Raw genomic sequence first — 16823 nt, 5'->3', positions numbered from 1 at the left:
AACCCCCAGTACTCCCCCAAAATTTATTAGTTGTTCATTCATTCATTCATTCATTTATTTATGTGTGGTGCTGAGAATTGAACCCATGGCCTCACACATGCTAGGCAAGTGATCTACCACTGAGCTGCAACCCTAACCTCTCAAATAAATTCTTAAACATCTTCTACATGGTTGAACACTAACTGGTGATTAAACTCTTTATAAAAAGACAAAAGAATACACTAAATGGTTTTTCCAACACACTACACTTAAAGCACCAATATAGTGGGCCCTCCATATCTATATTCAACCAATTATAGAATTAGAAGCAAATGTGCCTTTGTTTAAAAACAAGTCTTTCATGCATAGATTAAATTTGACATTTAGTGTTTTAAGAACTTCCAAAGAGGGACTGGGGTTGTGGCTCAGTGGTAAGGTGCTCGCCTAGCATGCATGAAGCACTGGGTTCGATCCTCAGCACCACATAAATATAAGAGATTGTTTCCACCCAAAGCTAAAAAAAAAAAAGAATTTCCAAAGACACATATATACATTTGTTTTTCAGTATTGGGAGTGAAACTCAGCACCTTCAACATGCTAGGCAAGCACTGTACCACTAACCTACATCCCTAATCCTGAGAACTACTGAGAACCGAGAAGCCAACACTGATAAGCTGCTACTTCCTTTTATAGAAGGATTAGCTACAAACTAATTAAGCGCTTTGAATTTTCAGATAAGTTCTCAGCACCACACCAATCCTGTAATTCCTTATAGCCTTATGACTTTTTAACCAAATAAAGTGAAAAATTTAGGTTTAGAGATAGTAAAGCTTTGTTACTTGATAATACAAAGTAGTTTAATCATTGACTTAAAAAAAATTTGTTAAATTACATTAAGAAATATACCTACTTTCAAATCTTGTTCTTCTTCTACTTTAGGTGCGGTTTGTACTTTTATTTTCTCTGAGGATTCTTCCATTTCTATCTCTTTGTCTGAATTTTCATCTATTTTTTCTGAATTTTCAGCACCAACTGCTAAAAAAGAAAATATGAAATTAAACCAAAAGAACCAACGCCAAAGAGCGCCATAACACATTTATTTCTCCCTGTAGCAGAAATAACTCAAAGAATTGATTTTCTGTTCTTTGCCCATTTTCCTTACTTGTTGAAATTCCAATAATTTGTCACTATCTTTATATAACCTACTGCCTTTATAAAGCCAAAACTTTATCTTTTCTTAAAAAGTGTCTATGAATAAAATATGTTCTACCACATTAGCCTATAGTTTCTTCTTTCCCTTTCTCCTTACCTATCTTTTCTAATATTTTCTTTCAGTACTCTATTGCTTACAAAAGATGAATAACAAACCTGGGATACATAAGAATTCTTTACCAACTTGGGTAGGGCAGGGAGAAGCTTTCAAAATTAAAGCAGAAAAAAAATTTTATGTTTATTTTTTAGTTTTCGGTGGATACAATATCTCTATTTTATATATTTATTTATTTTCAATATTTATTTTTCAGTTTTCGGTGGACACAACATCTTTGTTTGTATGTGGTGCTGAGGATCGAACCCGGGCCGCACGCATGCCAGGCGAGCGCGCCACTGCTTGAGCCACATCCCCAGCCCCCACAACATCTTTATTTTATTTTTATGTGGTGCTGAGAATTGAACCCAGTGCCTCACACATGCAAGGCAAGTGCTCTACCACTGACCCACAACCCCAGCCCCCTAAAGCAAATTAATTGTCAACCACTCATTTTCCTTCCTGAGCCACTTAAGACCTGTAGATAAATTAGTCAGGAGCAGGGGTGTCCACCTAGTCCCACAGCTACTTGGGAGGCTAAGGCAGGAAAATCACTTGAGTTTTGAGTTTCAGACAGTCTGGGCAATATAGTAAGATTGTGTCAATGTAAGAACAAACAAAAACAAAACACACTGAGAAGCAAACCAACTCCTACAGAAGACCTATTGGACCCACCTATTCTGGTTGGTGTTGCTGTCTGTTGATAGCAGAAAATCTTCAAAACAGAACAGATTTATCACCAACTTAAATGAAGTAGAAAATATGAATTCTCTTATCTTTGCTTTGTAACATCTGTACCCACAAATCTATATCCATACATATAATATTTTACTTTTTGGGTACTGGGGATTTAATTTAACCCAGGGGCAATTTACCACTGGGCTGTATCTCTAGCCCATTTTATTTTGAGATAAGATCTCAAAAATTGCTTAGGGCCTGGGCTGGGGATGTGGCTCAAGCGGTAGTGCGCTCGCCTGGCATGTGTGCGGCCCAGGTTCAATCCTCAGCACCACATACAAAGATGTTGTGTCCGCCGAAAACTAAAAAAAAATAAATATTAAAATTCTCTCTGCCCCCCCCCCTCAAATAAAAAAAAAAAAGAAGAAAGCTAGGCATAAAGCTACTCTAGGGACTGAGGGAGGAGAATCACCAGTTCAAGTGCAGCCCGGGCAACTTATGAGACCCTGTCTTAAAATGAAAATAAATGTACTACCAAAAAAGAAAACAGCTTTAAAACTTAATATTTGGCTCCTCTTGGGTATTTTTCTTTCTAACTAAGCTTTGTAATTTTTAAAAATATTTAACACAGGGAAGATCTGTGGATATATGTGTCTATAATCCCAGCAAATCCAAAGCCTGAGACAGGAAGATTGCAAATTCAAACCCAGCCTCAGCAACTTATGAAGATCTTGCTTCAAAACACAAAATTTCAAAAAAGGCTGGGAATGTAGCTCAGTTGTAAATCACTGCAGGGTTCAATCAAACTAAAACAAAGACAAATAACAAAAAAACTCATCATTTTGAATAGCTTTTAAGAGACTAAAACATGCCAGGTACAGTGGTGCACCACTATGCCCAGTTTCATTTTCAAATCAAAACAAAACCTTTCTACTAGTCCCACTTATTAACTTATAATACAATCACATTTTAGAAATCTTACATCTAGTGGCAGGTACAAGAATTGAACAATTCTAGGCACCACTATAAGACTGGAATGTTTCTGAGGGCAGTTAGGCAGGATCTATTGCATTAAAATGGACACATGCCTTGACCTAGCAATACACAACGTTATCTATGTTGTAGTGACACTAAAATATACTAGAATGCTTACTGTGAAAGCCCTTAGTAAATGTGTATAACACATACAATTTAAAGAACAAGGGGCTGGGGTTGTGGCTCAGCAGTAGAGTGCTCACGTAGCATAGGCGCTGGGTTCAATCCTCAGGACCACATAAAAAATAACAAGTAAAATAAAAGTATTGTGCCCAACTATAACTAAAAAATAAATAAACAAATAAAATAAATAAAGTGGGCAAGGCCAGGCATAAAGCCACTCAGGAGACTGAAGCAGGAGAATTGTACATTCAAGTACAGCCTGGGCAACTTATGAGACCCTATCTCAAAAATAAATGATTTTAGGGCTGGGGATATAGCTCAATTGGTAGAGTACTTGCTTTGCACGCACAAGGCCCTGGGTTCAATAACTACCACCACCACACACACAAAAAAAGGTTTTGCTGGGTGCGGTGGTACATGCCTGTAATCCCAGCAGCTGAGAAGGCGAAGATAGAAGGATTGCCAGTTCAAAGCCAGCCTCAGCAAGAGCGAGGCACTAAGCAACTCAGTGAGACCCTGTTTCTAAACAAAATACAAAATAGGACTGGGGATGTGGCTCAGTGGTCGAGTGCCCCTGAGTTCAATCTCTGCCATGCAATCAATCAATGACTTTGATCCCCAGTACTACCAAACAACACTCAAGTAACTACAACCCAGCTTAATAGAACACTGCTAGCACCGCTGAAGCTCCCTATGTCCATCACCTCCATGAGCAACATAACCTCTACCCTGATGGTATCAGTTGTTACCTTCTTTAATTTCATCATAAACAAATAATTAAGAAAAACATTTTTTTGCGTATTTTCTGACTTTATACACAAAATATCAACATTTGCATTATTCTGTGGTTTTTTTTGGTTCAAATTATTTTTAAGTTGAATCAGTGTTGCTAAAAAGAATGAACTGCATGGTTCATTTTTCATTGCTGTTTAGTATTCCACTCTAAAAATACAAAATTTCCCCTTCTACCTTTTTCTTGGGGGTACTGAGGATTGAACTCAGGGGCACTCAACCACTGAGCCACATCACCAGCCCTATTCTATATTTTATTTATTTAGAGACATGATCTCACTGAGTGGCTTAGCTCCTTGCTACTGCTAAGGCTAGCTTTGTACTTGATTCTCCTGCCTCAGCCCCCAGAGCCACATTATTACAGGCATGCACCATAACACCTGGCTCATAATTTTACCTTTGATGGTTATTTGAATAGCCTGTAGGGATTTTTGACAACACAAATATGCCATTATTCTTTAGCAGTGCTCGAGATCACACAAAGCTTTGAATCTGCTATGCACGGGCTCTGTCTAGGAGCTACAACCCTAGTCCTTTTTATTTTTGGGGGGTGCCAGGGATAACTCAGGGGCACTCAACCACTGAGCCACATCCCACAGCCCTATTTTGTATTTTATTTAGAGACAGGGTCTCAACCAGTGGCTTAGTGCCTCACTTTTGCTGAGGCTAGCTTTGAACTCACGATTCTCCTGCCACCACACCTGGCTTATTTTTTATTTTGAGACAGGGTCTTGCTAAGTTGCCCAGTTTGGCTAGAACTTTCAATCCTCCTACTTTAGTCCCACCTCCCTGTATCTGTTATCACAGGTATGCACCACCACATTTGGCCCAGAATTATTTTTTTAAGAAAAAAATACACGGGCTGGGGATGTGGCTCAAGCGGTAGCGCGCTCGCCTGGCATGCGTGCGGCCCGGGTTCGATCCTCAGCACCACATACAAACAAAGATGTTGTGTCCGCCGAAAACTAAAAAATAAATATTAATAATTCTCTCTCTCTCTTTAAAAAAAAAAAAAATTAAAGAAAAAAATATGGAGGCTGGGATTGTGGCTCAGTGGTATAGCACTGAGCTAAACCCAATGTGAGGCATTGGGTTTGACACTCAGCACCACATAAAAATAAATAAATAAAATAAAAGTGTTGTGTCCATCTACCCCCTGCCAAAAAAAGGTAAAACATCAACACAAATACAGATAAGGAAAATTTATGAACACAATTATAGCACTCGGTGGTTAAAAACAATGGTTTTTAAGACCTTAAGTGAAACAAGTATTGCCTAAAAATCTATATGACATAGTCCCATATATGGTGAAATGTACATATGCAAACATGAACATATTCATACATATACAACTATGAATGTGTATATAAAGGAAGAGGAAAAAGTCTAAAAAGAAATATATACATAAAATAAACTATCGCAGGATAGGGGATGAGAATAAAGGAAATTACTTTAGAAATTTACTTCATGTTCTTTTATACTGATGACTAGCAAAAAAAAAAGTCAAATAAGAATGTCCACATTTGTTATCACCGGCGATTAAACACTGAGCAATATCACCAGTTCTTTTATTTTTTAAGATAGGGTTTTGCTATGTTCCTTAGGGCCTAAGTTGCTAATGCTGGCCTTGAACTTGTGATCCTCTTGCCTCAGCCTCCCAAGCCACTGGGATTACAGGAGTGTGCCACTGTGTTGGGCATCAGTGTTTTTATTTTTTTTTAACCATGATCTATAATTGGTGTTCAGATCATACCACTAAATTGTACTGCAGAATTATGGGTCAAATGGACATTAAAACATTAACTTGTGCTAACTTCAGCTGCACATATACTAAAATTGGAACAATACAGAGAAGGTTAGCATGGCCCTTGTACAAGGATGACAAGCAAATTGGTAAAGAAAAGAAAAAAAATTAACTTTATTCAAAGCTATCAACATGGAAAAATGTAGTAGAACTTCTTCCACCCTACATGGAATAAAGATAACTTCCTAATGACAGGATCAAACTATCTACTTAACTGCACACAGGCTGGGCAAGAGGTAGTCCTATCTTCCTTGCTTATCAACTAGAAAGAGTAAGCAAAGGAGAACCTAGGGCCTCCAATTTTTATGACAACGAATAAAAAAAAAAAAAAAAAGGCGGGGGGGGGGGGGTCAGCCTTATTTTATGCTTTTGAGGGAGAAGTAACTCCCACTCAATGGATGACAGCCTCAGATTCTTAATGAGACATGGAAGGAGATTACTTCCCAGCACTTTCTTTTTTTTTTAAATATTTATTCTTTAGTTTTGGGCGGACACAACATCTTTGTTTGTATGTGGTGCTGAGGATCGAACCCAGGCCGCACGCATGCCAGGCGAGCGCACTACCGCTTGAGCCACATCCCCAGCCCAACAGCACTTTCACTAAAGCATAAAAAATGCTATTTCGCGGCCTGGGGATATAGCTCAGTTAGTAGAGTGCTTGCCTTGCATGCTTAAGGCCCTGGGTTCAATCCCTAGCACAACAACAACAACAAAATCTCCACTTTTTGGCTAAAGAGGAAGGGGGGGGAGATTAAAAAAGGGATTCCCCTCAAAGCTGTTAAATTGTGAAGTTTAATGTGGGCGGGGATATAGCTCAGTAATAGAGTGTATGTCTTATGTGCACATGCCCTGGGTTTGATTCCCAACACCACAAAAACAATTAAATAAATAAAGTTGAACATGAAGCATAAATTACCGTTTTCTCCATTTTCTGGAGTCTCTCGTCCAGTTTTGCTAGAACTCCGGCTGGTAGATTCTGGACTGGTAGCGCGAACAAACATCTTCCATTTTCCTCTTTTAGACATAAGTCTACGCATTCCATCCTGAGATGCTGGCTGGCTGATATCAGAACGTGGACTAGACCCTGACACACTACCATCTCCTTCCTCCAAGGCTCGTAATTCTGCCTACAAAGTGTATGATGATAAAATTAGCATCATTAATGCATTACCAACATTTAAGCATTTGTAAGTCGTGAAAGTGATAGCCTTGACTACATTCTTTTTTTTTTTTGCAGTTCTGAGGATTGAACCCAGGGGAGTTCTAACACTGAGCTACATTCCTAGTCCTTTTAAAATTTCATTTTGAGGGCTGGGATTGTGGCTCAGTGGTAGCGCTTGCCTAGCACATGTGAGGCCCTGGGTTCGATCCTCAGCACCACATAAAAATGAAGTAAAGATATTGTGTTCAGGGCTGGGGATATGGCTCAAGCGGTAGTGCGCTCGCCTGGCATGCGTGCGGCCTGGGTTCGATCCTCAGCACCACATACAAACAAAGATGTTGTGTCTGCAGAAAACTAATAAATAAATAAATATTAAAAAAATTCTCTCTCAAAAAAAAAAAAAAAGATATTGTGTTCATCTACAACTAAAAAAATAAATATTAAAAACATAATGAAAAATAAAATAAAATTTCATTTTGGAAATGGTCTCACTAAGTTGCAAAGACTGGCCTTGAACTTATGATCTTCCTGCTCTAATCCTCCAGAGTCACTGGGATTACAGACATGTGCCACTTTACCTGGCTTTTCTTGGAATTTAAAACTTTTTAAGAAACGGAAGAATTTCTCAATACTGTTTTCTATCACAACTGAACATTATGCCCCATATCCTACTGCTAATTAGTAAATGCATGTTCACAATTATAGTAGCAAGCATTGATTGGGGGGATTGGCTTTAGAGAACCACAAATATATTAATTTTCACAAATGCATACCCAAAATAGAAAAAGCTCAACATATTTTTATTATTATTTTTGAAAAAGCTTAACTAGTTCTTTCCCATAAACTATTATAAATCCTGCTAAGCTCTTGCTTCTCACTGGATCTCTTAAGGCAGCAGATTAAATTGTCCAAAAGACAAAGAACGCAGAAAAGAGGTAAAAATGAACTTCTCAATGAAAACCGTTTCTGAGAAGCATCTTTAAAAAAAGAAAAGTACCATGGGACTAGGGTGGTGGCTCAGCAGTAGAGCACTTGCCTAGCAAATGCAAGGCCCTGGGTTCCATCCTCAGCACCACATAGAAAGAAAGAAAGAAAGAAAGAAAGAATTTTGTCCAACTACAACTAACAAAGATTAAAAAAAAAAAAAAAAAAAGTAAAGTACCATAAATTTAAAAAACTTCTCTCAATTCTGCTATTTTACAAAGATCATTTATTGTTTGTTAAAACTAAAGTTTTTACTGCAATAATTTAACCTAACATACTAGATACAGTGAGAAAAATAAACATACCAATCCACCCAGTAATGGCTATTGAGTATAATGATCCCCAAATCTGATATTAAGGGGAAAAATGTATTTTAAACCTTTGAATCTTACTTTCTTCCGTTCCAAAACGAGCTCCAACTCAAGGGTATCTTGTTCCTCCTCTTCTTCGCTTTCTCCAGATTGAACAACACTACAAAGATCCTCCTGAGAAGGGTCTTCTATACTGTCCAACATAACTTCCTGTGGCTTTACCGTTGTCACCGCTTCTTCTACTATTGTACTAGCTTCTTTCACCTCTGAAATTGGCTCAACTTCTTTACAAATTACTTTTCTTCTCCATCTTTCTTCTTCCTCTTTTATTCCTTCAGGCAATAAAGGAGCAAGCAGGGAGGCTGCCACCCCTTTCTTTTCCTCCTCACTATTTGAGAGAGCCTGGATTCCTTCATTTACTTCCTATGAAGAATAAAATCATTTAGTCTCAATTCTCAAGAAATCTCTCCAGGTATATAATCAACAGTTCACAATAATTTTATTTTTGTTCACTGGATACTCATAAAAAGCACTTATATCCAATAGATTAATGTACATAATGGAAACATTGTTACTTTAAAAAGGCAATGGTTGAACTAGAAACCTATTCTAAGTAGGACTCAAATATATCCTACCCCTAATTCTCAGATAGTCAAAGGACAAATATGAAGCACAGGCAGACTTAATAAGATCAGTATTTTGTTAGCTCAACACATAACTGAATAAATCTTCACCTTGCTCTTCTGTAAGATGAGAAAACCTCACAGGTATGCTGTGAAAGCCAATTCAGAAAAACGTGAAATATTTCCAAAGTGAAATGTGTAATTATGCTTAAAACTGTTGATTTCTGATCAGGAAAATACTTGTTCTACACCTCTGTCCTAGAGTTATAAAGATTACAAATATTATTATTTACTATCTTTAATTCCTTGCAGTGCTGAGGATGGAACCCAGGGTCTCATACACGAGGCAAGTGCTCTACTACTGAGCTATATCCCTACCCATTAAAGTATTTTTTTTGTTGTTTTTGGGTTTTTTGGGTACTGGGGATTGAACTCAGGGGCACTCAACCACTGAGCCACATTCCCAGTCTTTTCTATTTCATTTATAAATAGGGTCTCACTGAGTTGCTCAGTGCCTCACCGTTGGTGAGGCTGGCTTTGAACTCGCAATCCTCCTGCCTAAGGCTCCGGAGCGGTTGGGATTACAGGTCTGCGCCACCATGCCTAGCAAAAGTATTTTTTGAGTCGGGATTGGTGGTGCACACCTGGCCGAATCATGAAGATCACAAGTTTGATGTCAGCCTCAGCAACTCAGCAAGACCTTACCTCAAAATAAAAAATAGAGCTCAGTGGTAAATACCCCCGGGTTCAATCTTCATTATCAAAAGGTACTTGTCATACAAAAAAAAAATAAAAAAATCACCATTTTAAAATTTGAGCTTAGTTGTAACTGAACACACTTTCACTCTAAAAAATACAACTCCCTTTTCTTCCTGATGGTGATTTAAAATACTTAGGTTTCACTAGTACAGGCTAGGCATCCCTAACTTCTGCTCCCAAATCTGAAAATTTGAGTGCTATGATGCCACAAACAGAAACTACACACCTGACTTCAAGTGGTGTTAGTCAAAACACAGGCACATAAATATTGTGTAAAATTACTTTTAAGGCTATTACATAAGGTATACACGAAACATAAATGAACTGAGTTTAGACTTGGGTTCGATAACCAAGATATCTCCTTATTTATATGTGAAAACCACAAAATCAAAAAATACTCTTAAATCTGTTATGCTTCTAGTTCCAGCCATTTTGGATAAGAAATACTCAATCTGCAGTAGTTTTTAATTTGTAAAATAATTGATCTTTCCATTAAAAAAAAAAAATCCTACATGGAATCCTAAATTAATAGAACAATTCTATCTGAAGTGGGGATGGAGACTGCAGCCCTGCCTCCCTGGCTGGTCCTGAATTCTTCTTAAAGACCCAAGGAGCTTCAATGGCACACTAACACCCTGAAAGAAGCACTGAACTGAATTAACTGCTGTAAATGCTAAATAATACACAGAAAGAGATTTAAGTAAAACTAAAACAACGCATTTGTGTTGTAAATATAATCCACATCAAGTTTATCAGACTAGAAGAAAAGGAAACAGGCTAAGTTACAACACTGACCTTTTTAACTTCTCGTTTAGCTATGCCTGGTCCACTTTTACTACTGGAAACAGGAATTGTTTTCTCCTTTGTATACGTGTCTGTATTTACCACAAAACTACCTTCAGCACCTGTTACAGAACTGTAAAAATAAAAAAAAATAAAAATTTAGCAAGAGAAAGAGAAGGCAAAAACAAGACTAATTTCCTTCAAGGTAATTTAAGTTTCCTCTTACCTGGGCTGGTAATGTTGTAATCCCTGAACCTGGGTGGCAAGATATTGGGGTAACTCCCAAGTTACTTCATTTGTTTGTGTGTTCCAATAATAATAGCATCCTGTGTTCTCATCCCAAACTTCTTGCCAGTCTCCCATCTCAATTCCCACTAAAGGAAAATAAAACAAATTTTAAGAAATACAAACCTCTCCACAGATCTGACTTACATCAAGTTAGTTCTAAAGCCATAACAATCTAATAGTTTAAGTTTTCAAACTTGGTACTACTAGGGGCTGGGATGGTGACTCAGTGGTAGAGTGCTTGCCTAGCATGCATGAGGGACTGGGTTTGATCCTCAGCACCACATAAAACTAAAAAATGAAGATATCATGACCACCTAAAACTAAAAAAATAAATTAAAAAAAAAAAAGCTTGGTATTTTCAGTTGCTAGGTCTTTGTTGTGTGGGCAGTCCTAGGTAGATGATTTAGCAGCATCCTGGGCTCTGATAACCAAAGCTATTTCCAGGCACTGTCAATTGTCCCTTGGGTGCAATATCACACACACATAACTGAGAACCACTGGTCTAACATCAAGTTATTATTTCCTCAGTAAGATGGAGGCAATGATGTACACCTGTAATCCCAGTGATTTGTGAGGCTGGGCAAGATAATTATTAAATTTGAGGCCATCCCAGGCAACTTTGTGAGACCCTATCACTGGGTATGTAGCTCAAAGACACAGCGCTCTTGGGTTTAATCCCTAGTGGTGATGGGGACTGAACCAAAGAGCACTTACCACTGAGCTACGTCCCCAGCTCCCTTTTCTTTTCTTCTTCACTAAATCACTAAAGCCAACCTTGAACTTTCAATCCTCCTGCCTCAGCCTCCTGAGTAGCTGGGATTACAGAAGTGTGCCACTGCATTCAGTCTTTAGAATTATTTTCTCAACAAACATTTAGCTAGCTACCTTTGCATAAAAAAGTTAAAAAAAAAAAAAGTCACTTTGCTACTTCAAAAATGTATTCTGAACCGGGCACGGTGGCACACACCTATAATCCTAGTTGCTCAAGAGGCTGAGACAGGAGGATTGCAAGTTCAAAGCCAGCAAAAGCAAGATGATAAGCAACTCATTGAGACTCTGTCTCTAAATAAAATACAAAATAAGGCTAAGATATGGCTCAGTGATCGAGTGCCCCCGGGTTCAATCCCCAGTATCAAAACAAAACAAAAAATATATTCTGAGGTCTGGGGTTATAGCTCAGGGGTGGAATGTTTGCCTTGCCCCTATGAGACACTGGATTTGATCCTCAGTACCACATAAAAATAAATAAGGGAATTGTGTCCATCTACAACTTAAAAAAAAAGTACTCTGAACCCCCAAATATTCTAAAATGACTTATTATTCTCCTGGCATAATATGCTACTGGTTAAAAGGGCAAACAATTACCAAGTTAGAAATTAGATCTGACAAATTCTCAGAGATCACTATCCTCTATCTATTATTATCTTGCAAATACTGTATTTAAAAGGCCAGAATCCTACAATCTGGGCCTAAGGATCTGGGCATTCAGTCTTAGGAATGCTAATGTCTAGAACACTTTAAAGACTACACTTAAAGATTTCTGCAAACAAAGGGTTAGTCGCATTTACCTCCGGCTAGTGAACACTGGGTATCATATTGCCACCCTGGTGTTTGGGTTGAGTCCGTTCCATTTGATGTAGTAGAAGAAAGGGTAGATGTTGCTGCTTCCTTTGGCTCTGGTCGAGGTGGAGTTGGAGGTGGAACAGAAGCTCCCACAGGAGCTGCAGGCTGAGGAGCTGTTATGGCATCAATCTCCTGCATAATGAAAAGAGCAACAAGTACATCAATGACATGGAAACCAGAAACTTGAAAAAATGGTGAACAGTGGAAAAAAAAAATCCTACATGCACATTATCAGCTCAAAACTGCTTCTAATTACTCAAGCTCCTCAAACCCTTACATTCTCCTTCCTTCCCACTCTACTGAAAGCTTCTTATTGAGAAAGATAGGGAGGGAGAGAGCAAGACAGAGGTAAAGAAGGAGAAAGGAGAGGGAAACACCAAGACTGACAAGAATGCTGACCATACTTGGTCCCAGAATGCCTTTAATAACTAAAAAAATCAAGCAAAAGCACCACTAACCGCTAGGAAATTGGCCAGCGTACTATCAATATCAGCTGACTGGTTTCCGTTTGCTTCTTTGGATTGTGCTGGTTTTTCAGAAACATCACTCTCATCATCATCACTGTCAGCATAAGCACCAAGTAAGCATAGACCACCTAAAAACAAAAAAGAAAATCTCAGTAACCAAAATGCCAATATGTACCTAGGAAGTATCTAAAAAAATACACGATACATCTTTAGCCAGAATTTAGGCCAGGGTATAGTAGCGTACTCCAGAGGCTGAGGCAGGAGGACCCCAGGCTAAGAAACTCAGCACGACCTTGTCTCAAAATTTTAAAAATTAAAAAAAAAAAGGGGGGGCTGGGGTTGTGGCTCAGTGGTAGAGTGCTTGCCTAGCATGTGTGAGGCATTGGGTTCGATTCTCAGCACCACACATAAATAAATGAATAAAGATCCATAATAAATAAATAAAGATCCATCAACATCTAAAAAAAAATTTTTTTTTAAATTTTTAAGGTGGCAGGCTAGGAATATATTGCTCAGCAGTAGAATACTTGACTATTATGCCTGAGGGCCTTGGGTTCAGTATCTAGTACTGTCCGCTCCCCAAAACATCCAAGTCATAAATGCATGTACATTCTAATTAAACCTTTGAAAATTAAGCACATGCACTGATAAGGAAGAGACATGGATTTAAAATAACACCAGGGCTAGGGCTATAGCTCAGTGGTAGAACGCCTGCCTTGCATGAGTGAGGCACTGGGTTTGATCCTCAGCACCACATAAAATGAATAAATAAAGATGTTGTATTCATCTACAACTAAATAAATATTTTTTAAAAATAAAATAAAACCAAAGATACACGCTCACAATATTGCCGTGTAACATTGCTTCATCCTAGAAAAATAAAACTCTCATAAGAATAAGTGTTAAGACTGCTATTGAGATTTGTTGCTACTTAAAATCTTAGAAAGCAGGGCCATTATTCAGAACCACAGTGCTTAGCAGTTTTTTCCTGAGAAGACTGCTGACTCCTCAAACCTCAACCTGCTTACCTTTTAATAAACAGAGGCTGAGCAAAACTCAGGAGGGAGTATAGGAATAAACACTCGGTTTCTCCCATTACACTCTCAAATCATGCTTTTGACATCAGATGTATTGTGTTTCCCCACACATCAAGCAAGCAATCAATTCTGTGGCAAGTGTCCTCGAATTAATTCAATTAAACTCAAGACACTGTACCTATAAGTAATAACATGAGACTCCCCAGGTTCAGAGTTCCATCCCAAAACTGACCCTCATATTTTCAAAGCCAACCACAAGCCCCAGATGGTTTTACCTAAAACTTTGGTTCAATTTTTGTGCAGGAACAGCTCCCAGAACTGGTTTATCACACAAAATATGCTTATTACAAAGCATAATGGACATAAATGAAGAGCTACACAGAGTGATGTAGGGGAAAAGGGGCCCAGGGTTTCCACTCTCCAGAAACCTCCACAAGTTGGACTATCTGGAAACTCTCTTTTACCTTTTCTCTAGCGCCACCCCCCTACCCCATTGAACCTAGTACTTATGCCTGTTAGATAAGTGCTCTACCATGGAAGTACACCCCCAGCCCTTCCTTATTTTTTCAGACAGATTCTCCCTAAATTGCATAGGCTAGCCTCAAGTTTGCAATCCTCCTGCTTCAGCCTTCTGAGACTTCTAGACTTGCTCTAGTTCTTCCGGGCTTTTATGGAGGCTTCTTCACATAGGTATGATTAAATCATACCATTGGTGATCAACTTAGCCTTCAGACCATATCCCTTCTCTATAAGTTGGTGGTTGGCCCCACTTTTCCTGAAGCTATCTAAGGCCTGTCACCCCCATTAATAAACTCGTTAACATACAAAAACACTTTATCAGGGCTAGGGACATAGCTCAGTTGGTAGAGTGCTTGCCTTGCATGCATAGGCCCTGGGTTCAATCCCCAGCACAGCAAAAAAACAAAAAAACAACACTTTATCACTTTGAAGATTCCAAGAATTTTAAAAGTTTTATGCCAGCAAAGGGAAACAAAGACAAAATACATAGGCCTAGAGATGTAGCTCAGTGGCAGACCATTTGCCTCCCAGGTAAAGCCCCTAGGTTCAATCCCCAAACAAAGCAAAAATCAAAATAAGCTAGGGGCACCTGAAAGCCTATAATCCCAGGCATGTGAGATGCTGAGGCAAAAGAAATGGCAAGTTTGAGACCAGCCTCAGCAATTTAGGGACACTTTGTTTTAAAATAAAAAGGGCTGTAGGTTGGTATAAAGCAAAAGCTGTGCGAGACCCTGGGTTCAATCCCCAATACCAAGAAAAACAAAAGAAAATAAACAAAAACCCAAATGTATATTCACAAAATCACAGTGCCACCCAATTTGCAAATCCAATAACTATAGCAGATAGTAAATTACTTCTCAGGTACATACCCTTCCTTCTAGATAGGCTTCAAATAGTAACTATGCCTTATATTTTCATAATTACCATTTCCTTGCTTTCTCAGTGCTTTGTAACTCCTGAGTCATAGAAACTTAACAGCAACATACCGTTACAGAACCTCTCTTAAAAAACATACTTGGTAGGCTGGGGTTGTGGCTCAGTGGTAGAGCACTTGCCCAGCTTGTGCAAGGCACTGGGTTTGAGAATCAACATCACATTAAAAAATAATAACAACAAGTAAATAAGTAAAGGTATTGTGTCCAACTTTAAATTAAAAAATTAAAAAAAAAAAAAAAAAAGGCAGGAGGATCACAAGTTCAAAGCCAGCATCAGCATTTTAGCAAGACCCTATCTCAAAATAAAAAATAAAAAAGGTTCAGGATGTAGCTCAGTGGTTAAGTGCCTCTGGATTCAATCCCTGGTACCAAAAAACAAAACAAAAAACGAAAAAAAAAAAAAAACCAACAACAACATCCCCCCCCACTCTTGAGTATGCAATTTCGGAGAATTCATGGACCCCTGCAGATCATCTGTAGAACCACGTTAAATACCCCTTTCTCAAAGATGCTTGATACTATTGACTACCATAGTGGTCTACTGACCTAATTTAATAGAGATCATTCCAAATTTTTTCCTGGGTAATTTCCCATGCATATACTGTAGTTTTCAGTGTGAAAGTACCAGACTCCCTTCCCAAATGTAAATATATATAAAATATACAAATATATATGTAATGGGACTGGAGATGTAGCTCTGTGGTAGAGCACCTCTAGGTTTAATTCCCAGTACCACAAAAAAATAAATAATAAAATTTAACCAAAATCATCTTGGGGGAAAAAAAAAATAGGGCACACGCCTGTAATCCCAGCAGCTCAGGAGACAGGAAGATGGAAAGTTCAAAGCCAGCCTCAGCAAAGGGTTAGGCGTTAAGCAACTCAGTGAGACCATCTCTAAATAAAATACAAAATAGGGCTGGGGATGTGGCTCAGTGGTTAAGTGCCCCTGAGTTTAGTCTCCAGTAGCCCTGCCCGCCACCAAAAAAAAAAGTAAGCTCGGTGCCTAGATGGCTCCTAGGGAAAAAATTAAATTCTATACATCTTCACAATTCTTAGAAGCCTTGAATGACTGTGACAAAAAGGTAATTTTTCACATGAAACATTCAGTGGATGAAACAACCAGACTATACGATGGCAAGAAAGTCTGGTGGTTTGAGAATAGGATGGAAAAGGAAGCCCAGAACAGAGGTAGGAGGACCAGAGACACAAACTTTGCAATTTCAAAACTGTTCAGGACAAGTCCTGTCCTTTAGAAAAATTCTTGTTTGCCTGGCCTGGTGGCCACACCTATAATTAATAAGGAGATGGTATGGCAGAAGGATCCTAAGTTCAAGGCAAGCCTCAGCAAATTAGTGAAAACCTGTGTCAAAATAAAAAGGGGGTTAGGGAGAATGGTATTACATGGCTCTGAAATTTCATAACCAAGTTTTAGCTTTTCCAACCCACAATGTTGTTCTCTTTCAATTTTTTTTTTTTAGTTTTAGTTTTAGATGGACACAATATCTTTTATTTATTTGTTTGTTTGTTTGTATGTGGTACTGAGGATCAAAGCCAGTGCCTCACAGGTGTAAGGTAAGTGCTCCACCACTGAGCTACAACCCCAACCCCCACACTG

At 38.5% G+C, this 16823-nt stretch overlaps 1 protein-coding gene and 1 non-coding gene across 3 annotated transcripts in view; one reads left to right on the top strand and one right to left on the bottom strand.

Annotated features, from left to right (window-relative positions):
- Fnbp4 (formin binding protein 4) overlaps positions 1 to 16823 on the bottom strand; it is a 41063-nt gene that overhangs the window by 21774 nt on the left and 2466 nt on the right. Inside the window, exons 3-9 of one of the 2 annotated variants that reach the window (XM_027936467.2) lie at positions 12709 to 12845; positions 12196 to 12382; positions 10566 to 10713; positions 10352 to 10472; positions 8256 to 8597; positions 6634 to 6844; positions 890 to 1014 (exon numbers count right to left, since the gene is read on the bottom strand). In XM_027936467.2, the coding sequence (XP_027792268.2) occupies positions 890 to 1014; positions 6634 to 6844; positions 8256 to 8597; positions 10352 to 10472; positions 10566 to 10713; positions 12196 to 12382; positions 12709 to 12845 (1271 nt within the window). The remainder of the gene's footprint in view (positions 1 to 889; positions 1015 to 6633; positions 6845 to 8255; positions 8598 to 10351; positions 10473 to 10565; positions 10714 to 12195; positions 12383 to 12708; positions 12846 to 16823) is intronic. The other variant, XM_071616166.1, reaches the window with a different exon arrangement.
- LOC114093849 (U6 spliceosomal RNA) lies at positions 5720 to 5829 on the top strand. Its single transcript, XR_003582938.1, has one exon. It is a non-coding gene; the product is annotated as a U6 spliceosomal RNA (small nuclear RNA).

The sequence above is a fragment of the Marmota flaviventris genome, chromosome 9 (genome assembly GCF_047511675.1).
Source record: "Marmota flaviventris isolate mMarFla1 chromosome 9, mMarFla1.hap1, whole genome shotgun sequence".
Classification (NCBI taxonomy): Eukaryota; Metazoa; Chordata; class Mammalia; order Rodentia; family Sciuridae; genus Marmota; species Marmota flaviventris.
This window is presented reverse-complemented; position numbering and strand designations above follow the sequence as displayed.